This window comes from Leuciscus leuciscus (assembly GCF_965113295.1).
Source record: "Leuciscus leuciscus genome assembly, chromosome: 2".
In the NCBI taxonomy this organism is placed as follows: domain Eukaryota; kingdom Metazoa; phylum Chordata; class Actinopteri; order Cypriniformes; family Leuciscidae; genus Leuciscus; species Leuciscus leuciscus.
The window spans coordinates 34,026,402-34,053,488 of record NC_138726.1 but is presented as its reverse complement, the minus strand read 5'-3'; the positions used below and the strand labels follow the sequence as shown (position 1 = coordinate 34,053,488).

The 27,087-nt window shown below is 38.0% G+C and overlaps 4 protein-coding genes across 10 annotated transcripts in view; 3 read left to right on the top strand and 1 right to left on the bottom strand.

Moving 5' to 3' along the window:
• sorcs2 (sortilin-related VPS10 domain containing receptor 2) overlaps positions 1-3,882 on the top strand; it is a 183,177-nt gene extending 179,295 nt beyond the window's left edge. For all 7 annotated transcript variants that reach the window (XM_082162128.1, XM_082162127.1, XM_082162125.1 and 4 more), the window contains one exon: positions 537-3,882. In XM_082162128.1, coding sequence (XP_082018254.1) covers positions 537-601 — 65 coding nt within the window. In that variant the 3' untranslated portion in view covers positions 602-3,882. The remainder of the gene's footprint in view (positions 1-536) is intronic.
• Positions 3,883-4,050: 168 nt separating this feature from the next.
• On the bottom strand, positions 4,051-16,402 carry shrprbck1r (sharpin and rbck1 related). The gene is made up of 14 exons (XM_082162163.1): positions 15,258-16,402; positions 14,044-14,218; positions 13,814-13,897; positions 13,473-13,614; positions 12,363-12,453; positions 11,887-12,214; positions 11,564-11,676; positions 11,171-11,344; positions 8,115-8,275; positions 7,907-8,018; positions 7,021-7,200; positions 6,773-6,871; positions 6,453-6,596; positions 4,051-6,206 (listed from the first exon to the last, which is right to left on the bottom strand). The coding sequence occupies exons 1-14, from the start codon at positions 15,525-15,527 to the stop codon at positions 6,126-6,128; spliced, it is 2,154 nt and encodes a 717-aa protein (XP_082018289.1). The 5' UTR covers positions 15,528-16,402; the 3' UTR covers positions 4,051-6,125.
• Positions 16,403-16,605: 203 nt separating this feature from the next.
• maf1b (MAF1 homolog, negative regulator of RNA polymerase III b) lies at positions 16,606-22,493 on the top strand. Its single transcript, XM_082162211.1, has 8 exons — positions 16,606-17,092; positions 17,753-17,837; positions 19,898-20,029; positions 20,112-20,274; positions 20,585-20,706; positions 20,841-20,960; positions 21,044-21,139; positions 21,315-22,493. The coding sequence occupies exons 2-8, from the start codon at positions 17,755-17,757 to the stop codon at positions 21,337-21,339; spliced, it is 741 nt and encodes a 246-aa protein (XP_082018337.1). The 5' UTR covers positions 16,606-17,092; positions 17,753-17,754; the 3' UTR covers positions 21,340-22,493.
• A 563-nt stretch (positions 22,494-23,056) lies between these two features.
• Positions 23,057-27,058, top strand: LOC309491400 (leucine-rich repeat-containing protein 14). The gene is made up of 5 exons (XM_082160826.1): positions 23,057-23,137; positions 23,337-23,426; positions 23,523-23,800; positions 24,800-25,663; positions 26,159-27,058. Exons 3-5 carry the CDS (start codon positions 23,523-23,525, stop codon positions 26,736-26,738), a joined length of 1,722 nt encoding a protein of 573 aa, XP_082016952.1. The 5' UTR covers positions 23,057-23,137; positions 23,337-23,426; the 3' UTR covers positions 26,739-27,058.
• The last annotated feature ends 29 nt before the right edge of the window (positions 27,059-27,087 follow it).

Sequence of the window (27,087 nt, the reverse complement as noted above, 5' to 3'; positions counted from 1 at the left end):
CAATAAGGTTCATATTATGTAATGCATCAGGTATCATGGACTATACTTTTAAAGCATTTATTAATTTAAGTGAATGTTTATATACAATTATTATTGTTCATTGTTAATTCATGTTCATTCATAATACACTAATGTTAAACTGAAAGCTTAAAAATTTTGTATTGAATATGAAGAATTCTAACAATAACCAATATTCACAGTTCTTAATACATTAACTAATGTTAAGAAATGTAACCTTATTGTAAAGGATTGGGTAAAGAGGCTTTATCACTTTTACCCAACATAAAAATTATTAATATTTTAATATTTAAAAAAATATGAGATTCCAACTTTTTTTAAATATTTTTTTTTAATGTACCACATTGCTGGATTAAAATCTACACAACCCAAAAAGACTAAATTATAATTGATCCAGTATAATCTGTAGGTATCATTATTAAATGTCTACATGTGTTACATTGTTCAACAACCTTGAGTGAATTCTTTTTTTCACCTGCTGTTTTAACAAGACCTGTTTCTGATGTTCTTGTTGCCAGGCAACCACTCAGGGGTGGTGTTGAGCATAAACTCAAGGGAGCTGCACAGTTACCTGACCAGCTGATGACCAATGTGGAGGTGCCAGTGATGAGCACAATAGACTATGCCTTCCTGTTCTCTCCAGATCTGACCCTTCAGAAGAGAGAGCAGAGACACACCTGCACCAAACCTTCTCCTCCTCCTCTCTCTCTATGTTCTCTCTGTCTTTTCCAGCCTCCGTTCCCTCATTCCAGAAGGTGGATTTTGTAGCCTTCTGCTGATGACCACGTACGCTCACATATATTTCCTGTCCGTCTCTCATTTGCTCTTATCACGGGAGCACTTACTAATGCCCAGGGAGAAACTCGTTGACAAATGCATTATTTTCCATCTTTTTCACTGGCTTGTTTTGTGTCCTCTCCTGTGTTTTTTTCTTTCGTTCTAATTAGTGTTTTTTGACTCTCTCAGGCCACTGAGTTGTCGTGGTCACTGTAAAACTCAGATGAGACTGAAAGGTGAGTGAAGGCCGAGCAGATGTGCTGCAATGCACATAAAGCAGGAGATGATACACATTTAATTCAGGGGAAGCAACGTTTGTTAGATATAGCCAAAGGGACACTTAAGATATTCTCCATCACCTTCTTTTTATTCTGTTGTAAACATTTTTTAAATAAATTTTAGTTGAACCCATCACTTTTCATATGCAATAACACATCTTTTGCTTTAATTAATAACAAAATCTATTATTTTGCCCTGTTTCGTGGATATGCTATGCAGTAAAGTAATTTTTGTCTGTGTCTCATCTGATTCTGCAACATGTTAGTCATGCATCATTAATAGCTATGGTGAAATTAGTCATTGCGATGATGATCGATAACTGATTACTTTGCCCAAGAAATGCAGACAAACATGTTTTGCCTTTTTTATGAAGCAAATAATGTCTAGAATTATGTCTAAAAGGCAGGTGCAAGAAATGAGATACCAGTTACTGCCGAATCAGCACAGCTAGAATCTTGGTGTTTCTGGGAAAACCTGCACCAATTATCAGGGTCGGCGCTTACGTTTACAAGGCCCAGGGCTGCATTCGAAATCACATTCTTCCCTACTATATAGTAGGTGAAAAACAGTACGTGACAAAAGAGGTATGTCCGAATTCACAGTACTAAAAAATAAAAGATAAAGGAAAAAGTACCCAGATTACCTACTTCTTCCAACGAGATTGGCCCTGTCCCAAATGGCACACTTCATATGTACTTTCAGTCTTGTGGACTAACAATGGCTGCCACGTGCGTGTCCGTTAAGTCCACGAGACCGTAGTGTGTCCCATTTGTCATTTTAGGCCTCAGAAGTGTGCTCGCGAGTGCCCCTTTGCGGTTGATATGTGGCCTTGATGCGCACTTTTGTCAAGCCCGCACTGAAGCGAGCTCCACAGTAGACGACTTCTCGACAGTCAAAGCAGCGTTACGTCACAAAAGTGCAGACTCAGAGGAAGACCATGAGTGTTTAGGGTGCCATTCTGAAATGTGCAAATGATTGACACTTTACATGAGGCCACGGGAGAGGATTTGTGAATGGCAGTGAAGTGACTCAACTGACGCTGGAAGGTCACGTGATACCTTGGCAGGATGGCGGATGTAATACGTCCGGATTACATTCATACTACACACACTCATACTATATTGAACTTACTTTTTTAGGGGTCGTGAATTAATTAATTATTCAAAATAAGAGCATGCAATTGAGCACACTATTTTTTTGTGGGCGTCCCTACGATAGGGCCCGGGACATTGCCTCTGGAAATAGTCAGTTTGCCCCAGAGACCTATTCCTGTCTGTTTTCTCCAAGAACTGCAGTGCCAAATATTCATCATTTAGATTATAGTCCATCTTCTAAGGCATCTTCACTGCATAATGAAACATTATCCCCTAAAAAAATCAAATCCCATTGTTCATCGTTGAAATCCTTTGTGAACGCTAGCTAAATTCATATGCTTGTTTATTTATTGGACTTTAAATTTCCTCAAGCATCAGCCATCGGATCTTGACAGGGAGTCAACAACACAGGATGATTCACAGCGTAGCGTGCGCTACCTGTCAGGTTTATTGTGTGTATAAGCCTATATTAGGCGTAGAAGGACACAGTTACGTTCCCTATCGTTTGGCTTGTATATATAACAAAGTGTACATAGATCCTAATGTATATAGCCCCTCCTAAATATGACACTTTCAATAGACCAAAATGTGCACTGTTTTCTCCCAAATGCCTCGCACTGGGTTTTCTTGAATTCAGGAGTTCTACGTGGACGTGAAATTATCACTTCTGCATCTTTGTCTTTATTCAGCGTTGTTTACTGAAGGGTATTCTTAATATTTCACATCTATATCTATAACATTCACACTCACACGACTAAAGAACTGTGTGAAAAGTGGTGCACTGCGTCTCTGTGCGTACTGATTTTGTTTTGTCATTTCAAGGGTTCAGCTATTTAAATCAAGGTGTCTGTCTGAATGGACAGTTTGTTGGAATCACTATTGTTTTATGGATGAGGGTCTCTCACTTGCACTAATCACAGTTAATGGCTTGTACAGTGTTGTTCAGGTGGGTTCAGGGAACACGTCATTTTCAACTGAGAAAGACGCTGTGCATCTTACATCACACTACATCAGAGAGAATCAGTTCGGGAAGTCTTGACCAAATATATGATGTGCAGGTTCACTGTCTCTTTAATACATTCTGTTATGGAGATTGAGCAGCCTATATTTTTCCAAGTTTGATTCAAACATTGACAATGTTTATGACGGTCTTGGGTCAATGGATTCTCTTAGCATAAACCAAAAAGACAGCATCTCTACACTGATCAGTTTATGTATATCAATTTCACAAGCTTGTTCATTTCTACACAATGCAAATGGTGTGGACTTATTGCACCAGAAGCTGCACTGTCTTTTTTAGCCTGTGTATGAAAAGTTATTTAGTGACGTCTGGTGTGTTATCTATATTTCCATCCATGAAGTGAAAATGATTGCTTGACTGTTATTGGAGAAACCTCTCATATTCAGAGATGTTTCTGCATCAGTTTAGCTTTAGGAATGGCACGCTCCAGCAACAAGGACACTTCATAAATACACATCAGGATCCTTTCTGAAATTAAGACTCAAATGTGGTGGAGAGACACAGTTGAACTGATTCTGTATTTTGTTCAATTTCATTTGTTCTTGTTCCTTTATAATGTAAATGTTTTTGACTCCACTGCAACAAGTGAAAAGCACTTAATCAGCGTGTCTGAATACAAACACACTAACTGTAAAGATTTGTTTTGTTAGTTTGAGCTGTTTAATAAAGTTTTAACATTATTCATTAAGCTGATACCTGGGTTTTTTTCAGTCTATGGATTGAAACGTACGTATATAAGACCTTTGATGTTGATGCCTCCTTTTCATGACCATAACTTCAATTTATTTTATTATTATTTTGTATTAGTTTATGCATTTCAATTCCAGCAGTGAATAAAGTACAAAACAGTTGAATACAATGCAGTTTGGTAATTATTGTTTAATTTTTTTAAGAACCAAATATGAAGCATGTTAAATTAAACCAAATATGTAATGAGAATTTCTAAACAGCTTTAAATATTGTAACGACAGGTTCTCAGTACTGTAATCTGTAAGGCACTCTTTAAGACTTGCAAACCCTGAGGTCAGATTATTCTACTGATTAAAGTGTTAATATTTCTGCAAATGCATAGACCTGTAAATTTTCTGTCATTCACTTTTTCTTCTGTGGTACATGCAGGTACACTCTACTTGAACTTCATAGTGCACATATTTGAACATAAGCATTTTATTTTACAGTACATGCACTTGCGTGTACTTACAGTGTACTTACCTAAGAACTGGTTAATATAAGGTAACTACATGGGTTAAGGTTAGGTGTAGGGGTAGGTTCAGGGTTAGTACCTAGTTAATACCCCTGTTATTGCAATTACTATAATAAGTACATAGTATGTACATGGGGAACAGGACTGTAAAATAAAGTGCTACCGAGGTTCTTAATCATTATCATGAGAATGGATGTACAGGCCCTCACTGTTTTGCAATTGTACAAACACACTGCATACTTTCATTGGATTCTCAGTTACAATGTCAATATAAATGCTTTGGGGGGGAAAAGTGAACCAAAACCTTTGAGATTATATATATATATATATATATATCTCAAAGGTTTTGGTATATATATAATTTCTTTTTTTCTTTTTTTTTTATGTTTCAGATAATGACTTTGACTCATGGAAACATTCTTGAAATGTTCATTTAGTTGCATAAGTAAATGCTTTGGGTGCTGACATTTTTTTTTTTTTTTTTTTCAGTGCATAGATTCAAAGCTTTGGAAGTGACATCAGTCCTTTGGCTTATATCAGGCTTGTGAATTTCCCACACAAGCCTCAGGTCCCTGCTCTTGACCATTACTACTAATCAACTTAGCATAGCATTGCAATGTAACAATAAAACAATACTAAATAGCTGGGTTATTAACCACATCCAACTTACAAACAAACTATTACATCTTAAAGAAGTAGCCCATACTCAATTGTGTTAAACTTAATGAACAAATGTGCAACATACAATGCACAAAATACAATATCTCTTGGTTCGTAGGAAATGTGGAGGGAAAACACTGCACACACAAATTATCCTGGATCACAAATCTACAACAACAGCAACATACAGTACATTATGTAAAATAATAATAATAATGTAACACTGCAAAACGATTGCTAATGTTAGTGGTTACATCACTTTGAGACAAAAACAGGCAAGAAAAGGCACTTTCAGTAACACGTCTTAACAGTGTAGTATAGCTTTAAGATTAAGACAAGACAAAAGTATTTGTGTAAGTGCATTGTAACGATTCCCTTGTTTTCATTTCCATCGGCAGCTTCAGATAGCTTTATTTTTGTCCTTCGGGGATCATTTGATCAGATTGGTAAAAAAGTTTTTACATTTTTTTTATTAAGAGATTTAAAAAAATGTTTAAAAACATTTTCTTTTTTTATTAAAATATATATAGTTTAGTTAATGTTTCTGATTTAGGCTGTGTAGAATGTTCAATTCTGTGTTGCTTAAAGTTCCAATCTGCCACCCACATCACAGTTTTACATGAGTGATTTACCAGTGATCTGTGAACCTGTTGACTGAATCATTAAAAAGAATTGGTTCGAAAGAATAATTCATTTCCAAACCACTAATTCAAGCACCCTAATTCAAGTAACGATTCTGTCTCAACTCTGAACAGTTGTAGCTTGGTAACACTCAAAACGTTTTTGCAGCCGATTCGAAATAAAATGCTTTCATAGTAGAGGTGATATTTGTTATGTAACATACAGTTGAGTGAATTTAAAGCTTTTCTGTGAATTTTTGAAATAATTAGCAACATTTGTTGTACAACAGACCTACACATTTCTATATTTCAGCATCAGAAAACTGAACTGAAAGCTTACACAGGTGGACAGTATATGTCAGTTCACACTCAAAAGTGTATGTCTATCATGATGTAATACACTTCGCTCTCTCTCTTACATGTACCTCCTTCTCTGTCGGCTACTCATCCCTTTAGTGACAATTTTGACATTTTGGGTGGCATCTCTGTTTGTTGACATTGCAGCGGCAGCCTCCACTTGTGTCTCCAGGACCCTGAAGTGAGAAATACATGAATCTCTGTTTCCAACTATTAGATATTTACAATTAACAATGATTCTTTGAAATCTATAAGTCATGGTATGTATTGCTTTGTCATGATAACCGTCCGTCGTGGCATGCTTTAACTGCCGGAGCGTAGCTTTTAGAAATGAAACCTACATTACACACTATGCTTGCTCTTGTTTTCTGAGGGATGATACCCAATGGAGCCAGAGAGTAAAGCTTATATCCCAGTCTTACTTTAGGCCCCCAGCGTGGTCCTCTGGTGACCCAGCAGATCTCGGTGTGGCAGACAGTACAGCGGAGCCAATCGCAGCCCTCCTTCTTCTGCACAATGATGCCGCACTGAGGGCAATGCATCGCCTCTCCAGAATTAACAAGAGTCTGTTCATGTGTGAGTGAGGGGACAGAAGACAATAAAAAGAGATATGAACATTTAGCACTTTCAACTGCAATAATGCAGTGGGTTTAAGATGATGTCATCTGAAGAACATGCCAAAGGACCTTTCTTAACATGAGCTTTGATAAGAGAAAAGGATCTGGATTAGTATGTGTTTGACCTTCAGCAGGTCTCTTGTTCTCCGAGCTGCAGAGTCATTGATGGCGCGAGCTGCTAGATCATCCTGATATTGCTTACAGTTCATCCCTTCATGAATGGCCTAAGTAAAGGAAAAACTAAATTAGTTTTTATGTTTAATATGCCAAAGTCATTCACCTCCTATTCTAATGAGAACCTAATAGAGAAACAAAAACCTAGAGTAAATTGTACACATAATTATTTCAGTGTGCATTTGACATGCAGACATACCTTGCAGAGCAGGCAGTTGTGTTTTTTGCACACTGGGCAGTGGAAAGTGTTGACAGTATCTTCATAAACACACCAGCCAGGACAGTCTGCAGTAGCACAGTGATAACTGCCCTCACATCGAGACTCTGCAACAGACAGACCCCTCTGCAACCAGCGCTCATAATCGTCTACTGACACCAGCTGTGTGGGAGAGAGAGCGGAGGGAAAACACGCAGGGCACAAATTGGCATAAAAATACTAGTAATTGAACTAAAACCATGAAGAAACATTTTTGTTAATAAAATAATCGTTAACTCAAATGAAACCTGAAAAACACTTATGAAACTTATTTCAAAAAGGAAACATTTCTCATGTTCATTTAGTTTAACTTAACTACAAATAAAACTGAAACAAAAATTATTAAAAACTACAAAAATGATAAAACACAACAACATAACTAAAACTTCTAAATTAAAACTGAAATGAAATTAAAAATGAAAATATAAAACTAATTCAAAAAATGAATAAAAACTGTAGTAGTGTCAGCTGTTGGAGATTATGTGGGGCTAATGACGACAACCATTATCATATTTTTTGGGGAGTGTCAGGTGCTTGTTCCTAAAAGGCAAGATATTTGCCTATAAAAAACAGAATTTAGAAGCCATTTTTGAGATGGCACTTCTTTTAATTTGTGAATCTTTATATTTGAGTAACTTTTCATTTGATGGGTGGAACAACAAAGATAAGAAACTGATGTTAATTATCCTAATAAGGTAATTACAAGAAAATGGTTAAAGCCAGAGCCACCTACAGTTCCAGAATACCATTCTTGACCATTTTATGTATTTCTCCTGTAGTTCTGTAGACAAAGAGGCAAATGAAAAGCAGAACAAATGAAAGTTCTCACAGCTCTGATTTCTCTTTCTTGCAAGATGCAGTCGCAGGCGTAGGCCTCGTCTCTGTATGGACATGCCACCTGAGGGTCCTCCGACATCAGAATCATAGAGCGCAGACACTCTCTACCCATAGAAAAACAGTTTTCTTAACTACTGCATGACAAATACAGAACAGTAAATGTAAATGTGCTCCAGCGGCACACTCTCAGTCTTCCTCACTTGCAGAAGCAGTGAAGACACTCTCGGAGCAGGACTCCCTCGCCAGACTCGAGCTCCACATAGCAGATCCTGCACTCCACTCTCTCTGGGTTAGGAACCAGATCCTGTCCGTCCATCTGCACCAGACGTGCAAAGTTTTCCCTGCGCTCTGCTTCTCTGGCCTACAGACACAGAAAGAGAAGCTGTAAGAACTGAAGAGACAGCCTGTGTGAGGAAAACACACAGCACATGCTGTCACTCCTGAGTGACGGGAACAGGGTCTAAATGCCTACAAGATCCCGATGGCATTTCTGATTTCTGAACATTGATAATAAATCAGCATATTAGAATGATTACTAAAGGATCATCTGACATTGAAGATTGGGGAAATGGCTAATGAAAATTCAGCTTTGCATAACACAAATAAAATATATTTTAAAGTATATTAAATATATATATTATATGTAATATATATATTACACATGTGTGTGTGTGGTTATTGTTATTATTACTGTTATATATATATATATATATATATATATATATAAACAGTAATAATAACATCTATATAAGGGGCGTCTGCAGGATTTCATCTGAGGGGACACCATTTTACATATTTTAAAAGCATTTTAATAATTAAAATATTTTTTATAATGTAATATTACACATTACTATAATTAATTACTATACTAACAAGAGGTTTATGTAATTACAAGTAGCTTAAAAAAATACACAAAGTACATGTGGCTAACTATAATAACTCTATTGATGTAAATACATGAACACTGTAAAACAACATTATAGCCAAATTACATTAAAAAAATATATATATGCACTTGCAATAAATAAAATATAGCTTACATACATTTCGTGATTAAATATATCATGTATGAAATACCTTACACTTATATACTTTAAAACATACCAGAACTGTAAATAGAAAAAACGTCACACACCTAGATCTAAATGGTTTGTACCTATTAAAAGACCTTTATTTGAGTTTGTCACATAGTTTGTTTGCATAGCCATTTGTCTTTCTTCATTTCAAGGCTATTTTACATGACTTAATCATAATAGAATCAAGCCCACAGTCAAGCAGACAAACAAGTTATGTTACATCACAGCCCTAACTGAACCAATGAAGACGTCTTCTTCTGGTTCCTTCTCATTCACACTAGTTAGGGCTACTCATTAAGCAGATGTTTTATCCATAACGCATTAATTGCCAGTACTCATTGAGTAACTTATCGAATGTTCTCTCATTATATTTTTGTCATCTAAATAAATAGCATAAGCAAAAATTCTCTCTACCTACAACATTTTCACAAAGTCATATCTTTTAAGTGCAAAATTCTGTAGCAGAAAACATGTTTATCAGATGTATTTACTTCGCATGCATGCATTTACAGAGTCAAAGGTTTTTGCAACACTGTTCACAGGTTTAACATGTCAGACACTGTTCACATAGGTTTAGATTTACCAAAACTATTTTGCTTCTCTTCTTCATTCCATGTTAGTTTTAACTTTGGTGTAAAATGCATGTTGCTTGTGTGAACAGCTGCAATCTTGAAGTGATGTACGATAAGTTACTTCTGTGGACGTGGTAAGCAAAAGTTGGTGTTTAATGTTTAACAAACAAAAAAGTGTATTGTTGGATGACCCATCACAGAAAAAATCATGCTGGAACAGTTCAAAACAGTTTCTCTTAGTTAAGAGATCTATAATCTCTGAACTGAAAACTGTCACTTCAAAAATTCCAAGACTAGAAAATAATTCAGATCTTGAATATATGAGTGTCAAAATATTTTACAAGAATCTGTCAAACAATATTAGACTGCGCAAGAGCTGTGCAGTCATTTCTTCATTTCTTACATCTACTTACAAAGATATACAATACATCATCTGATGCATGAGGCATTTGCCCATTAAAAGAGTCTGTACCTGAATAAAGTTGTAAACTTTATTTTAGTTGAGACAGCTCAACAATTGGGGGCATCTTATTAGACCAAGTGAAGTAACAGCATCATACATTTATTTGCCATAATATTATAAAAATGACTTCCTGTATGACTGAAACATGGAATATTTGCAGTGTATAATTACATAGATGTTTTTAAAATGGGTCAAAATGTTTAGCTTTTGCAAGTGATCTGAAAAGGTGCTATTTGAATAGATGAGCTTGACATGGATCAAATTGATTAGCAGTAAATTGTTCAGGCGTATACAAGTTGTGCAGTACACTGGAGGATGTTGGTACGGAGGTTGCATTTGCAGTATGAGTGTGTCAAGACTATGCAGTGTGAGTGTGAGTGTGAGTGTGAGTGTGAGTGTGAGTGTGTGTGTGTGTGTGTGTGTGTGTGTGTGTGTGTGTGTGTGTGGGCGAGTCAGTAGTCCTGGTCGAGGTTGTGCAGTAGTGAGTTGTTGCCCCTCAGCTCCTCTCTTCTCCTTTTCTCCTTAAAAAGAAATAGAGACAAAAGAGAAGAGATTCAGACTGAGGAGTCAATCAGAGCTCACAAACCCTAAGAGATCACTAAAAGTAGCTCCTGAATAGCGGTTAACCAATATGGGCTTTTCGATGACTGATGACAATTTCTAAAAAATATGGGTCGCAGATGGGAAATACAATAAAAATAATTAAAAATATAAAATATATTAAAAATAAAACATCTAAAGGATAACAAATGAGATGATTTTTTTTTTTACTGAAATTAAATTGTTGAACACTTAAACACTTTAAATTGAATCTAATAAAGTCGGCATGAAATGAAAATTCAGTAAATATCAATAAAATGAAATCGTATTCCATTTCATTTGATTTATTTAAATACAAACAAAACAACTATATTGATTGTGAGTGAAGATGTAAAATGGTCGGTGTGCATGAGCTGTATAAGCCAAAAGCAAAAGAAAGATGCCAATCTCATCTGTTCTCACTGATTTTCACAAGCATCAAAACAGTGGAATATACTGGTGGAAGCAGGCAGAAGTATTGTGTAAAATATGCTCATAGCTTTCTCAATTTAAACTACTATCAGCTCTGAGTCTGGGCAATTATGTGTGTATTTTGCAAGCCTCACCTGTTGGTACTGTCTTATTGCTTCTTTTTCCTGCTGAATGCGTCGTAGCTCCAGAGCGTCTGGTCTGTAGTTGCCGGGAACAGTGTAGCCTTCAGGTCGGTCTGCGCTACACATTTCACAGCCAGGACGTGTCGGTTTATTAATATATGTACAAGTTGGGCAGGCCCATCCCAGCTACATACCCACAAAAACAATGATTCAAATAAGCACCATAATCTCATCATACAAGTACATCTATGCATTTATAATATACTTGCTGTTTTAATGATATGTATTTCACAGAGTTGTTTTAAATATCATTAAAGACTCAATAGTATGAAATGTTAGCGCTTTATCTTGTAGGAAAACTTCTGTTTTGTTCTGTGTGTTAACATTATTTTGAACAGCATGTACCTGTGTGCTTGTTCTTTTGGGCGCCAGGGCTTCATTCAACTGCGGGAGCTCAAGGTTGATCAGGTCATGGATATCGCTCAAACCCAACCTCTCTGTCCCTCCAGGACTGTTGCCTGAGAGTTATATACCAAAATTGTAAATTGTGCAAGACTTTATACAAAAAAGAATTGAGAACAAAATGATTGGTTTAGTAGCCATTTCTTATAATTTAGCAGAAATATTGAGATTCCCAACTAAAATTGGTCTGTGTGTAAATGCATGTTATGACTTTGATTGGTGGCCTTTTGTGGTCACGGTGTGTATTAGTGTCTGCGCATACACACTCAGAGTATTATGGCTGCTATGAAGTCTCGTAGGCAGGGTGCTGTATGGCCTTGAGGCTGTGTTCAGCGCTGCTGGCCCATTGGTTACTGCTTCTTGGTGCGGCTGATTAGACGTTGGCACCAAAGCTGGCATGAGTAAAGCACTTTCCTGATCTTGTTGGTACAGCCCTCGACTGACTCGAGCCTGACGGGCAGAAATGAGATAAAGGAACGCAGTGTCGCCATCTCGCTGAACTCCATAAGAAGCAAGAGAGCGATGATCAGAGCACAAAGACTGGCCGATGACCCAGCGCTGCACACGCGGATGAAAACCATAGTCTGTGAAGACCTTAGAGGGCAAAAACAGGTGTCATTAACAAAGCTAAATGGTAATTACAGTAATTCTGAGAATCACATGGCATTGGAAAATTATTGATGAATGTTTATTTGATTGATGGTTATTAATGTTTATTTGGTTAATGTTAATCTGCACCTACCTGTTGTTTGAGAGCACCAATTGTGGAGTGGGGGAAGACGTTCACTGTGACACAACAGGAAGAGGATGCATCCTCTACCACCACAGCCAGGCTGCGTGATAAACCAATGCATCAGCTGAGATCAGAATGGCTCGGAAACATAACATATGTGTGTACATGTAAAAATGTGTGTATTTGAGTGGTTGGATGGATTACCAAATGAGTTGGTGTAAATTAAAGGGATAGTTCACCTAAGAATTAAATTCTGTAATTGTTTACTCATCTTGTTGTTCCAAACCTGTGTGACTTTCTCTCTTCTGTGGAACATAAAAGAAGATATTTTGAAAAGTGTCTAAGTGTTTTATATGTCCATTTTCAAAATATATTATTTTGTGTTCCACAGAAGAAAGAAAGTCACAGTCAACAGGTTTGGAACGACATTAGGGTGAGTACATTATGGAGTTTTTATTTTTGGGTAAAAAATCCCTTTAAATATTACTGATAAAATACAACAAAAAAAACAGATTTATGAAACATACTCTCAAACTGTGTCCTAACCAGGTGCAATGTAGCAAGATTTCAGCAACACAAAATGTCTCTGTCTACTCTGAAGGCAAAAACAGGGCATGACGTGACACATTCAATTACAAAATAGAGCCAATCAAAACGGTTTCTCTCCGTTTGCCTGCACTCTCTACACTTAATATGATGCTTTACCAGAAAGAATGTTTTTATGGTTTTTCAGGAAGAACTTTGGGTATTTGACATTTAGTTTTCAATTCGAAACTCCCCTCGCCCTCGTTTAATTTGTTTTGCCTTTATTCAGATAGGACAGTGAAGAGTGGGGACAGGATGCAAAGAGGGAGATGGTGGTGGGCGGTATTAGAAAGGACCTCAAGCTGGGATTTGAACTCGGGTCACCCAAAGTGCAACCACTGTGGATCAGGGCTAACCTTCATAGAAATCGAAAACAAGTGCCTGACAAAATGTAATGCCATTTGTCGCAGCAGCAGCAGCTGGACAGAAGCACCGATTAACATGGAACAGACATCTTTTATCACTTGTCGCTATGAATCTGGTTAGGACACATTGTTAAACTGATGGGTCAATGTCGGTAAACATGTATTTTACCTTATTTCAGTGTCAGTGTAATTATGTTTGGAGGGCTGAATGCTCAGAGCAGCTCTCTGTTTAGCTAAAGATGATGCACAGACAGACGCCACCCGAACATCACCTGCCTCTATTGCGCTAACCAGCTCCGCACATATCTCCTCTAGAGAGAAAAGAAGAAAGAGAGAAAATGAATAAGGACAAGAATGAGAAAGTTGGATGGGAAAGGAGAGGGATAGAGGGTAGAATCGGAAATGGAAGCAGTTGTCAGCATAATAGACAATTGACACATTGTTTATTGTTTGGCAACAGGGTCAAGCTGATCGTGAGCAGAAAATTAATACAAGAAAACAAATGACTACCTGTATGTGGCATGGGTGCATTGCTCTGTGAATCCAGAGGCTTGGGAGGTAGGTTTCCTTCTTCAGTGGAGGAACTAATCACCACTGAAATAATGACCAAGAGACATAGTGGTTTATAAGCACAGAACAAACAGTAAAAGTCAAAGGAAAATGTATATAAAACTAGAGAAAATGAATAAATGAACAGAACTGACAATAAGCAGTTGGAAGAAAGCAGAAGGAAGGCAAACCTCTATGTGCTTCACGGAGCGATGACATCACCACAGTGGCCCACTCCTGAGCTTCCTGCTCACAGCGGAAGTTGAAAGTGATACGGTCATGTGGTGGGGTTGCCAAACTCAGTTCATGGCACTGTGGGGACTTGATTTCATAGTGAACAGTCTTGAGATCAAACTCAGCAATTGACTAAGTAAAAAAAAACAGAGAGAGCCACAAAAATATGATGGGGGACTTTTTTTACTTTAACAAAACTCAGTGATTTGACTACTGAAATGCTATAGTCCAGGAAATATCTATCTCTCACAAGCAAATAAATGACCTAGTCTATTTAAAACTTATCATGTACTGATTCAAAATTTCATTCTTCGCCTATTTCATTATTCTGGTTGTATCATAATTTGTTACATTCATTGGGTACATGTTGTTTTGCAAAGATAACACTGATGAGAATGAAAGTACTGAGATTTCAAAATGATATTAATTCTCTTTGGGATCTCAAAGACCCTGGGTATTAAACATAATTTTCACATGCTATGATTTTCTGAACTTGTAGTTTGTAAACTGTAGCAGGATGTAGGATGTAATTGGATGTATAACTGGTCACAGTGTCCCCAAATAATACAATTCCTGGATAACAACCACAATTTTGAAAGAGTATGCCTGATAGTTTTAAAACAGAGGGATAAAGAATTAAACATTACATTACATGTATTCAAAGGGAAATTATAGGTCTAAAATAGGTTTTATTATATTATATTATTATTATTATTATTATTATTACATTCATGTATTTACCGGGGTCTCTGGAACCAGAAACCATAACGACGTCCATATATCTACAAATTCTCATGATGGACAGTTTCACTTTCTTTCTATCAGTCTATTACAGCAAATGAAAGTGATTACAGAAATTAAACATTATTAAAGTGGATAACGTTATAGGTAACGTTAGCGTGAAGACCGTTAAAGTTTATTTATGACTCTTAGCTCTCAGCAAACTAACATATTTAGGGGGTGGAGGGTGGATTTCAACAACAAAGACTGGCAAAACAACATGTGATTCACTCGTGTGAACTCTATATCAGCCACAGGGAAGCGCTATTAATGACTACGCAGATACTTCTGGAATGAATATACTATCGATGTTGCGTTTTTTTTCTAAGCTTTTATCCAGTGTTCAAAGCACAGCAGACTGAGACTTCGGGCAAGTTCGACATTTCCTCACCACACTGCGTCCAGTCGCTGTTCCGCTGATGTCCCTTAACGCAAGGCGGAATTCCCCTGCCTTCCCCGGGTCCATGCTCAGCTGAAGACGGAGAGATTCGTCTCCGGCGCCCGGGAGACAGAGTGGACGTATACCGGAGTGGCATACTGACACCTTCACTGACATCAAAACAGTGCTGCAGGCCGACTGCGAGGCCTCATGGCCGAGATGAGACGATGAGGACTGGGCCGGCGGAGGTGTGTGAGTCCACCCGCCTGAGCTCAGCGACATGCCGCTGCCGACTGACGGGATATATCGTGTTGACACCCCAGTACCAGCCGGGTTTTGTTCGCTAATATGCTAAGAGATATCCTGTAACTCTCCGATCCGGACACTTACCAAGAAGTGGCGGCCTTGTCATCTTTGTTTTAGTTTCAGATGGAGGGCAGTCCAGCCAGCGTCACAGCAGGAAGAAACACGGCTCAAGCGGAGACAGACATTTTACACTCTATGAGAGACGTTGCGCCTCCTGTTGAAAACACACATTCAAACCACACTGCTCTCTCATCTGATCTAGGCTAGGGGATATCCCAATTTTCCATGCCAAGCTAAAAAAAATTCTCATGAAACATAACTGTAATGCATCTGTGGTGATTACAGAGTAATATGGTTGCACAAAAATACTGTTTCAGGTTCATGCTTTCATGATCACAACTACAAATACCACTGTTAAACCATGATTACTGTAGTAAAACCATGGTAAATATTTAACCAGCCATAACGTTAGCTATTACTGCCTGGTTTGTTCCATTTATTTGCAGGTCTGTGAATTACGTAATCAGGTTACGAAACAGTAACATTAATGGATTTAGTTACACATCTTTGCATTTACATTTTGGAATGTATTTATTCATTTTGATTCATTATGAGAAAATTATTTTAAAAACGCTAAAATAAATAATAGTAAGAAATCTGCTTTATTTAGTCACTTTAACCATAAAATGGTTAACGTTACGTCCTAATCGACACATATTTCCACTTAAACACCTGTAACTGTTAAACACCTTCTCGAAATATATGCATATAGTGCCTAAATAATCTGTATTTAATTTTTTTTACATTTAACTTTTTTTCGCTCGACTTAAAATAAACACTTTACAAAGAATTCAGAAAAGGCTAGTCGCTCTTTGGATTTAAATGATGTGACCATTCCACCTGAATTGACTAGTACATTTAATTGACAGACTAAACAGCCAATAGAAGTGTCCATGTTATTTTACTAAACACTTAAGTGGGTGTGGTCATTATCAATATCAACGGAAATGACTGCTAAGAGGCGTGGCTTGTGCACTGTTTTCGGATGTAGAGTCTGTCGTTAGATGTTTTCGATATTCTTACGGACATAACGCAAGAATCAGAACGCATAATCGTTAACGATAGGTCTCAAGTGGTAATTTGACCATCGTTTGATCAAGTCGCGCCATTTAAAGCGACGCTTATCTCGTTTTCAGAAGATATATTTGTTCTAGGTCAAATAAGGGGATGCTGCTGCAGTTGCTGTCTTGGAGCTCGACACAATCGCTGAATTTTATGTTGCGTTTAGTAGAAATACGAAGCTTTGCGATAAGAGAAAACGCCTGCAGAATATGTCAGTCTCGACCGAGTCTTTTTTAAATATACTAAATTCGCACTGCAACGCATTTATTGCTGCCCCGCACCGTGCGTAGGCGCCAGAGCATTTTAGCTTGTATTGTGTTTTGAGTTGGGCAACAACTCAACAGATCTTTCTGTGAACCGATCCCACTGCTCTTTTCACCCCGATTTTTAAATCTGAAAGTGACATTGCAACAGGAAAGGTAAGCATAACAAAACATACTCTGTGATTTATAAATCGTCAATATTAACAACCTAAGTTAGTTCGTCAAACGTAAGTCAGTAGCAGCTAGATGTTGTTTAATGTAAATGGTATAATGTATTTATCACCTAAACCAATTAACTTAACGTTATCTCTTTCATTATCCAATATTGTTTAGTTAACTATTTTTGTCAGTAAAATGTCCCCGACTTTAGTCTTGTTTTTCTTTTTTTTAACCCAATACGCCCAGGTCGATTTATAAAGTAGGAAGTGGGTTGTTAGGGGGAGGGGACGACAGTCAGATAACTGTTCTTACAGTTTTCATATGTGAAGTCAACAAATAATCCGTCGGTTTTGTTCCAGTGATGCAATTTTATATATGGTATTTTTTTTATTGTGTTCATGTAGACTTAATGTAGTGAATGTAGTTTTTTATGTTTTTTTTATAACGCACTAAACGGGAGTCAGTGAACTTTGTATGTAAATAAGCAACACTAGACGCAGCCGAACTGTTTACTCTTGAGCATCTCCATGGCAGTTTCATTTGAACGTGATACCACTAGTTCCTTTAATAAATTATTTGTATTGTAACAGATTATTGACAAACAATGAAATACAGATGCTCGGTTTCTGTTAAGTGTGTGTGTGTTTTGTTTTCCAGCAATGAAGCTTTTAGAGAATTCCCTTTTTGAGGCCTTGAGCTCCCAGCTGTGTGTTGAAACTGGAGACGCTCACATCCTTGGCAGGTATGAACTTGGAATAATCTTGAGCATTTCTGTTTTCTTTAAACTTATTAGCCCAAGAATTGTGATTTATAAAACAAGGAAATATAAGGGAAAAGTTGTGTTGCAGACTTAGACTTTGCAAAGTCAGTGAAAATAGTTCAAAAAATGAAAATAGTTTTTACTCCCCCCTCATGTCATTCCAAACTCATAAGAAGTTTGTTCTTGTTTGAAACACAAATGACGATATTTTTAATGAAACCCGAGAGTTCTGTCCCTCAATTGAAAGTCCATTCATCCAGAACTGTGACTCTTAAAAAGTTAGCAAGAGATTGTAACAATAATTCTTATGAATCAATGTTTTCTGTGTGGCATATGTTGGTCAACATTTATATACAAATAAATAATTATATCTGTTCATATGAAGCAATCATGTCTCTTCAGAAGACTTGATACAGCAGATTAATCTGCTCAATTCTTCTGGGTTACATTTATGATCTCATAATGAACTCAGATTTTTTGAGAGGACTTTCAATGAAGGATCAAATCTCTCAGGTTTCGTTTTATTATATCTACATTTGTGTTTTGGAACAACATGAGTAAATGAAGACGGATCTGTTTTTGTGAGTGCAATCGCTGTAAACAAATATTAAGAATCCTTATACAGTAATAATCACAAACAAGTGGAAAAGTCATGGAAATTCTTTGGTCAAAAAGAAGTGGGTTTAGATTGTGTGTAATGGGATTTAGATTTAATAATGTGTTAAAGTTCAATTGTCTGTTCTGCTGAACATCCTTTCACACATCAACAAAAATGCATGCTTTCGTTCTTCCTGTGGTTATTGTAGTGTCAAAAAGCGTCATGTGCATCAGTGTTTTAGCTTTTACTCCGAAAACAATAGCATGTTTGGTCTCGGTGCAGGAACCTGCATCTGATAGATGCACTCAAAAGAAAGAAAGTTGCAGAACGATAACCGCAATATTACCCACCACGGGAAAAAAAGTGCATCATTTTAGCCACTGTGTGTCTCTTAATATACCAGTAGTTTTAAACTTTTAACGACTTCAAATCATCAGTCACAATGTAATGGATATTGAACCATTTTAATTTGGGTTTTCAATATTGGACACGTTTCTTGGTTCGTTATTTGGTGTTGGATTTAAAACTGGAAATGTATTTTCATTCACCTTGTCAAGGTGTTATGTAAGGACAAGGGGGTCCGTTACCAAGATGATGATATACCCTGAGACGCGATTGTTGTTGCCGTGACGCAGATTGTAGTATCCTCTAACTAGCACATACCAGTGTGGCTATTTAGGGGTGCATGTAAACACAGCTGAGTTTCATATTCGCTGCCAGCCTCTTTGGCATTTAATCATGTCACTGGATTAGCGCAGAGTACGGTACAGAGAGATCAAATGTGGCAGCCCTGAGCACAGATGTCAGTATCAGTGTATATACCTCTTAATAGTGCTCACAGTGGCATTGTCAAGCACACATAACCCATGCATTTGCCTTGGTACCATCTCTATTTTGCGAACAGTCACAATCAGTATCTTGTTACAGGCCTAATTTCAAACTGTCTAGTTTGGTGTGGCGTGTCTTCCCTCAAACGGATCTTTACACGCAGCAGCCAAGTACACTCATGTACACCACTGTTTGCTTTTTTCCCCACTGATTTGTTGAGCTTTAACACTGCTTGCAGTAAGCTGGCTACAGCGTCCTGAGTCATATGACACTCTGTGTCCTGCTATAGCCTTTGCCCTTCAACTATAAATAAGCCTGTCTGTGGAGTGTTACTTGGACACTCTTGCATAAGCCAGAAAGATAAACATACGATATTCCCATGCCCTCCCTCTTAGCTTTACACTTGTAATATTTTAGCTGAGCCTAAAAGTATAGGTTTGAAAAAGCCCTGCAAGCAAGGCAGATGTCTTGAACACTGCAATACAACAATGTTTATCATATATTCTATAAAACCCAAGCAATATATTATATATGGCAATATTTTTGTGTAATGATTGTACAGATGAACAAACAATCAAATCATTTTCTTTTTCCCTTTCTCTTTTGCTACCTGTAGGATCGAGAGTTACTCGTGTAAGATGGCTGGTGATGACAAGCACATGTTTAAGCAGTTCTGTCAGGAGGGGGAGCCACACATACTAGAAGCTCTGTCACCCCCTCAGTCCAGCAGCGCTCCGAGCCCTAACCTGTAAGCCTTAACACACAACCATAAGCTTTACCTCAGCTACTGCAGTTGCACTTCACAGTCTCTCTTGTGCGCTTTCTTTTAGATTGGGGAAGAGTGGAGAGGATGGAGAGAACCCATTAAGTGATAAGTGTTGCAGGAAGACTTTGTTCTACCTTATCACCACCCTGAACGAGTCGTTCCGGCCCGATTATGACTTCAGTGCTGCCCGTGCCCATGAGTTCAGCCGAGAGCCCAGCGCTAACTGGGTTAGTATGACTAGCTTCCATTGTATCATGATAACACATCTGCTTGGGTAAAGAAAAAGAGTTCTGTATCATTGCACTTTTCGATGATATTATATATCAGGTACTTTGGTGATTTGGATGCACTTTAAAAATGTAATTGAAATTATTCAAAAGGTCCCATAAACTGAAAGATATGTGGCTTCTTGTAATAAAACTGGATTCATTTTAATCAATTAATGATCAATTTGTTTGACATTTCAGAAACTATGATTTCTTTGGTCTAGCTCTTCTTCCATGTTTGTTTCTTAAGACTCATGTTTGTGTCCTCCAGGTGGCTGACTCTGTTAACAGCAGCCTTTATTCTGCTGTAGGGGAGCAGTTTAACTCTTTAGGCCCAGAACTGTGGAATGCCATTGACCAAGAGATAAACCTGCAGAGCTGTGACATCTATAGGTGTGTGTGAAGAGTGAAGAAATAATTTCTCCCCTCCCCTGCCCCCAGTTGTAGAGGTGTCTAACAAACATTTTCAAACCTTTAAATGTGTTCTGTACATCTATTTTAAGAAGTCATTGTTATTTTGTTTGTAGCTACAACCCAGACCTCGACTCTGACCCCTTCGGTGAGGAAGGCAGCCTGTGGTCCTTCAACTACCTCTTCTACAACAAGAAACTTAAACGCATTGTATTCTTCACCTGCCGCTCAGTCAGGTCAGTAATCACTCACTGTACAGTACACGCTTTATTCATTTTATTATAATAAAAAAAATGTAACGTCATCTACTTCTGTTCAGTGTCCTCAGTAGTTATGGTTGCAGTGGCCTTGACAATGAGTTGGACATGGAGCTGGATGATGATGAAGAGGAAGTGGACAGCTTCATGGAAGACAGGTGAGCTCATTTTCATGAAGCAATCTTTATAAACCTTATAAAGATATGGTTTGCAGGACCCATTACAAGTAAGCAAGTTAGTATGTTTCAGTGTGCTTCAAGGTATTACTTGTATTTCAGCAATGAATTGTTTGCAATAGACTTTTAAAGTGGTTTCTTTTGCTCTGTATTGCAGGTTCCCCAGAGCTCTGTGCGTCTAAAGCTTCCTCAGGGATGACAACCTGAGCTTCATCCAAAGGGCCTCACCGATAACTTTGCACCCACTTTCTTCTTTCTTTTTTCAAGAAAAACAAAACAAAAAAAACTTTATTTTCTGGGGATTTTTTAAAATTTGTGTGTGCTTAATTTTTAATTGTTCATTGTGGACTGAGGAGGGGAAAAAATTAGAGGTATTTACACCTCCCTCCCATTTACCCCTAAAGAAGATCAAAGACTGTGGCTGAGAAGAACTCCTGGAGAGCTGCTTGGACAATGTTTGACATGGACTCGTTTAGGCTTTGGTGAGGCTGAGAAAATAAAACCAGTTCTCCCAGGAATGAAAGATAGTCACATTCAAACACCAGCATTCTGGCAGCGGAAATGGGATGTGTGACATTTGTTTTTTTAGCACACTTTGGACTACAAAGACTGCACAAGCACCATTTTTGCCCCTTCCGTTTTATTTGTTCTCCTACTGTTTTCATAATTTGCTGGCTGGGAGGGGGGAGGAGGGGGGGATTAGTTAAATGTAAGGTTTGAAGCTTGTGTATGTGAATTTTGTCATTTAATTTAATCTGTTGTCTGCCTATATGAAAGCTTTTTGTGTGTTTTTGGCAGATATTTTTATCTGAAGCAACTAACAGGTACTCCATTAATCCCATGACCCTGGCATTGTTGGCACCATGCTCTTGCAAATGAGCTGTAGACATTTTAGACTTTTATTTGCCTGATATCTTTATATATGGTTGAACTATAAAGTTTTTTGTTTTTGTTTAAGCTTAATTATCTGAAATTCATCTATTTTAGTATACACTGCACTGATCTTTTTTTATTAAATGTCTGCAAATTTCACATTTTGTTGCTGCCATTTGTTTTTGACTTTCCCTAATGTTGGCTTTGACATGAATTTACCAACTCTTGTTAATTTTGCATAGTTGAAAGGTAATATTGAACCAAATATTGTTGAAGCTTTCAAGGCTGATGTATTTGAACCGGTTTATAATCATTTCTCATATCAATGTGAAATTTCAAACAGTGTTGACACGGAAAGAAATATGTGAATGAAATCTGTCTCTTGTAGCCTTTTAGGATTTAGATTAAGGATGATTGAGCATCTGTGACAATAAAACTATAGTTTTGTGTTTGATACCTGAAATCTTCTGCTTTATGAGCGTTCCTGAATTGATACTGTCATTTAAGAAATAATGCATGATTTGAATATAAGGAGGCATCAATGAAAAAAAATTAGTTATTTCAAAATTTGAAAACTAAAATCAAAAGGTAACAAGGTATTGTGTGTGTAGTGACTGAGACAAATCAGACATGATTATTTGTTCTATTCCATAAATAAACAACCAACTACATCACCCAACAAACAAACTTAAGTGTCTTTTGAAATGCTCCCAAACGTCAACTAACACCCAGAACATAGGCCTGTACCATGATAGTAGTTGAACAAACTCGGGGTTTCAGGATTAGTTTCAAGTTGACAAAACTAAACCAATTCAATTAGTTGATTGTGGTATTAATGCTGATACATCAAGTTAAATCAAGTAAAGTATCTAAATATAATAAATTATAACTACTCATGTTTTATTTTGGGCTGTGTTATCTGTGTGATAATTTTCGTTGCCAATAACAAATTATTGTTGCTGGTTGCTGCGTGCCAGGGATGGTCGCCAAAGAATTTTTTTTTTTTTTTTTTTTGCGTCATCAAAGGGCGACTATGTTCAGTTTCGATGATGTCGTAAACATCGGTCGGAGAGGCATGGAAAAACAATCCGGAGATTACAATAATTTGTAAGATTCATACCGATCTCACATATTTGTGTATTTTACTTGCCGTTGCTGATGTTCCACTTATATAAAGCAAGCATAATCATCTACAACCCGCTTATGGTTGAGCATATTTAATCCTATATTTAGGTTTACTAGACATTTAAGACGCTCGCGAGATTCAGATGCCTGTTAAACAAGTCTAATTGAATGTAACATGTAGTTATGCAGGATTACAGTGTGATGGGGGAGATCGTTTTGTAGTTGCTTTAGAAACACCGAGGTGCTTTGGAGGCGTTCTTAAAAGATAAAGGTATTTGATCTTTCATTTATTTATTATTATTTAATAATCACATCTGCCATGTGATTTGCGTGTCAAGTAATGATCTCGGATGCCTGCCGTCCGCAGATGGTTCTGTCGTTGGTGAACCTGTGCGCCCGGGAGGTGGTGAGCGACCACAGCTCTTCGCCGCATTGGTTAAGTTGTGTGCCGAGGGAGCTCTACCGAGCGCTGCTGGACGCCGCCTTCTCTCACCGCCGTCCTCTAGCCGTCGGCGAGCTCGTCCAGCGATGGCCTGAGCGGACACTGACTGTGGGAGGCAGCAGAAGGGCGGGCAAGTGCCCTCCGAACCGCCTCTGCGTTCAGGCTCTGCTGCTGGCTGTGGTCAGGGGACTGACGGACAAGAGGTATGGATGTTATCTCTAAATTACCCTTTTCCATTTGAATGAAAAAATGTGCAATTAAAGAGACGAGGTCAGTGCCATGCTATAAATAGAAATGAATTTAATCTTCACAGCATGTCTCATGTGACATGTCTCTGACGACCTGACAGCATGGATAAATATAGGTAGAGATGTGATGCCCCCTTTAACCACACTGGCAGTAAACATGTTAATAAAGCACATGTGGATGACAAATAAATATGGGTTATTGATTGGATGGTGACTTTTATTGTCTATTTAAATTTAAATTTATATATATATATTAAATACACACAGACACCTTACCAATCGACAACAATATACTATTTTTTGTGTGAAAATTATTACTTTTTATTTAGGAAAAAGTGAGAGTAAAGACATTTATAATATCCTAAAAGATTTATATTTCAAATTGCTGTTATTTTGAATTTTCTACTTATCAAATAATCTTGAAGAAAATGGGGAAACCATGATACATTTTTTTTCAAGATTCTTGAATAGAAAGTTCAAAATAACAGCATTTATTTGAAATGGAAATCTTTTTCTATTTCAAATAAATGTTGTTATTTTGAACTTTCTATTCATCAAAGAAGTTTTCAACATTGAATAATAAAACATTTTTCAGCAATGATTTCTGACGGTGTGACACTAAAGACTGGAGTAATGATGCTGAAAATCCAGCTTTACCATCACAGTAATATATGAATATCGTTACATTAATATAGTTGTAATATTGTGAATATTGTTAAGAGTAAAAAGAAAAAGGAATGTCCCCCTTTAGCCATTAAAATGTAATTTGAAAATATATGTATACGTGTGTGAGTGTATTGTATACATAAATATATATGCATTCTCAAATAGATTTCACTTTCAATTTGTCTTCTTTGTCTCACTCTTTTTCTGTGTTGGTTATATCAAGTGTTTCATATATTTTCTCTTTTTTTAAACATTATTTACTAGCTCTCTACCTGCCTCCCTTACTAGGTGTTGCCTTCAGGTGCTGGATCTCAGTGGACTTCAGTGTGAGGATGGGAGAGTTGAAGACTCAATGGGTGGATGGTCCCTCACTGTTGCCCTCTGCTCAATGGTGCTACAAGCTCGAGCTGCTGCCTCCAGGGCTCACAGGAGAGATGGTGAACGAGAGCGAAAAAGGGGTCTGGAAGCAGAGCGCGACCGGAGTGCTATCAAACGAGACAGGGGCACTGTAGGGTGCGGGAATAATGGTGAAGGGAGTCTGGGAGGACACCAAGTGGAAGTAGTAGGGAAAATGGAGTGCAGAACTAATGAACAAACGTTACCAGAAGTTGAGTTAGTGAAGGGTGTCAGAAGGAGGATGGAGATCCAGAGGAGAAAGATTTCATCTGAGGTGAAATCGAACACTAGCAGTAATAACGGTAGCTTATGTGACCAAGAATGGGACGAGGTAGCTGTGCTCCATGTCAGGGCTGACTTATTTATCAATTCCCGTTCCTGGGAGCGCGTCCGTGATGCCCTTAGTCAACTGGGTCAATTGCAACTCCACTGCCGCTACCTTCGTGTGGAGGAACTCTCAGCATCCTCTATAGCTTCCTTATTGGGTCTGTTGCCTCAGCAGGATCTCCTCGGGGTGGACCTCCGCTACTCCAGCCTCGGGGTGTCGGGCCTGGCTATGCTACTTCCATTGTTAGCTCCCTTCCCTCAGCTTCACTCTCTCAGACTACATTACTGTAACTTGGACTTGCAACGCACACAGCCTGGCCAGCAGGGGGCACTACAGGACATGTCTAAAGGACTGGGTTCACTTAAGAGACTGCAGAGATTATGCCTGACTGCACTACGACTTCCAGGACACTTGCGCTTGCTGCTCAGGTACATACACATGTTGGTTTACACCGCTGCATTTGTCATATCTACTCATACACTCCTACTATACACACACCAGTTTTAGTCAGAGGGTCAATGGCACTGATGCCCTTAAAAAAAAAAAAACCTTTCAAAATGCAATTCATACATACTATGATGAATACACCTCTTCTATGATGAGCATGTTTTTAATTCCTGAATTAACTTCATTTTTTTAAAGCCAATATCAAGGGGATGCAATTGTCATATCAAAATATCATAATGAACAAAAATACACACACACACACATATGCTCTCAAATATATATGTGTATGTACATACATACATGATATATATGAAAGCGCTTCAATGTATTCAGGGTCAAAGGATCTTATTACTTTTTGCATTATATTTTTAGAGTCAATAATTAATTTGAAAGCCCTTTTTCAAAATGGTATTCAAAACCACATAAAAACAAGATTTTGATGAACTTGGCACATGTTTTCATTTTCTTGTTTGTAGCTCTCTTTCCCAGCCCCTGGAGGTACTGGAGCTGCCTTACCTGTGCCTGACCTCCACTGATCTGGCCTACCTCTCCTGCAGTCAGCATGCTTCTTTCCTAAGAGAACTTGACCTGAGTGAGAACAGGCTTGATGAATCGTCCCTGCCCTCGCTGCGCCGTCTCTTAGGTCAAGCTGAAAGCTCCATGTCTCAGCTTTCACTTTGTGGTTGTGGCCTCTCAGACACTCTACTGGGAGCTCTTCTCCCCTCCCTGTCCTGCTGTCGGGCTTTACGTAGCTTAAGACTGGCCTTAAACCCGCTATCTAGGATGGGACTTCTTTCCCTGGCCCGTACAGCAGCAGGAATCCCTTCTCTTCGTCTGCTTCTCTATCCCAATCCACTAGAGGATTATGAACCGGGTCTGCCTGCTCTCCCCTCCAGTGCTCAGCTGCTGGACTGGCCTCTACTTGAGGAGCCTGAGAGCAGGGACTTGACCCTGAGGTTGCTGGATGAGGTTATGAACTTGAGAGGACGCTCCCGGGACCTTCTTGTGACCTCTGACCTTCTAAACTATAGCCCAGACTTGACTGTGGACGACTAGGCAGTGTACGTCTCAGAGCTTGCTCTCATAAGCATTTGACAATCACAACTATGCTTAAACTAGTATTCTCAGCTTATGTTACTTTTAACCACTCGAGAGGAATTTACTTGTGGTTTCCAAGCTTCTACATGAAAAGCCAACCTAGGCATAGACATTTTCTTATAAAAAACATAGCATTATATTGTATGCAGCATCTCATATAAAAATATTTTGATTTGATTTGTTATGCATTACATATGGTTTTACTGCCTTATATCTTGTTTATGGCCTGCACTGATGGAACAAACTAAGACTCCTCTTTAAAATGTTTTTTTTTTTTTTTTTACTAAACTTGTGTTGACTTCTTAAT

Excerpts from the sequence above, each read along its gene's own strand:
- shrprbck1r (XM_082162163.1), bottom strand. The coding sequence starts at position 15,527 with ATGTCGCTGAGCTCAGGCGGGTGGACTCACACACCTCCGCCGGCCCAG. Across the intron at positions 8,019-8,114 it reads TGTCTTCACTGCTTCTGCAA|AGAGTGTCTGCGCTCTATGA; the intron begins GTGAGGAAGACT and ends TTCTATGGGTAG. Across the intron at positions 6,597-6,772 it reads GAACAAGAGACCTGCTGAAG|ACTCTTGTTAATTCTGGAGA; the intron begins GTCAAACACATA and ends ACACATGAACAG.
- LOC309491400 (XM_082160826.1), top strand. The coding sequence starts at position 23,523 with ATGGTTCTGTCGTTGGTGAACCTGTGCGCCCGGGAGGTGGTGAGCGAC. Across the intron at positions 23,801-24,799 it reads AGGGGACTGACGGACAAGAG|GTGTTGCCTTCAGGTGCTGG; the intron begins GTATGGATGTTA and ends CTCCCTTACTAG. Across the intron at positions 25,664-26,158 it reads CACTTGCGCTTGCTGCTCAG|CTCTCTTTCCCAGCCCCTGG; the intron begins GTACATACACAT and ends TCTTGTTTGTAG.
- maf1b (XM_082162211.1), top strand. The coding sequence starts at position 17,755 with ATGAAGCTTTTAGAGAATTCCCTTTTTGAGGCCTTGAGCTCCCAGCTG. Across the intron at positions 17,838-19,897 it reads GACGCTCACATCCTTGGCAG|GATCGAGAGTTACTCGTGTA; the intron begins GTATGAACTTGG and ends TGCTACCTGTAG. Across the intron at positions 20,707-20,840 it reads CAGAGCTGTGACATCTATAG|CTACAACCCAGACCTCGACT; the intron begins GTGTGTGTGAAG and ends TTTTGTTTGTAG.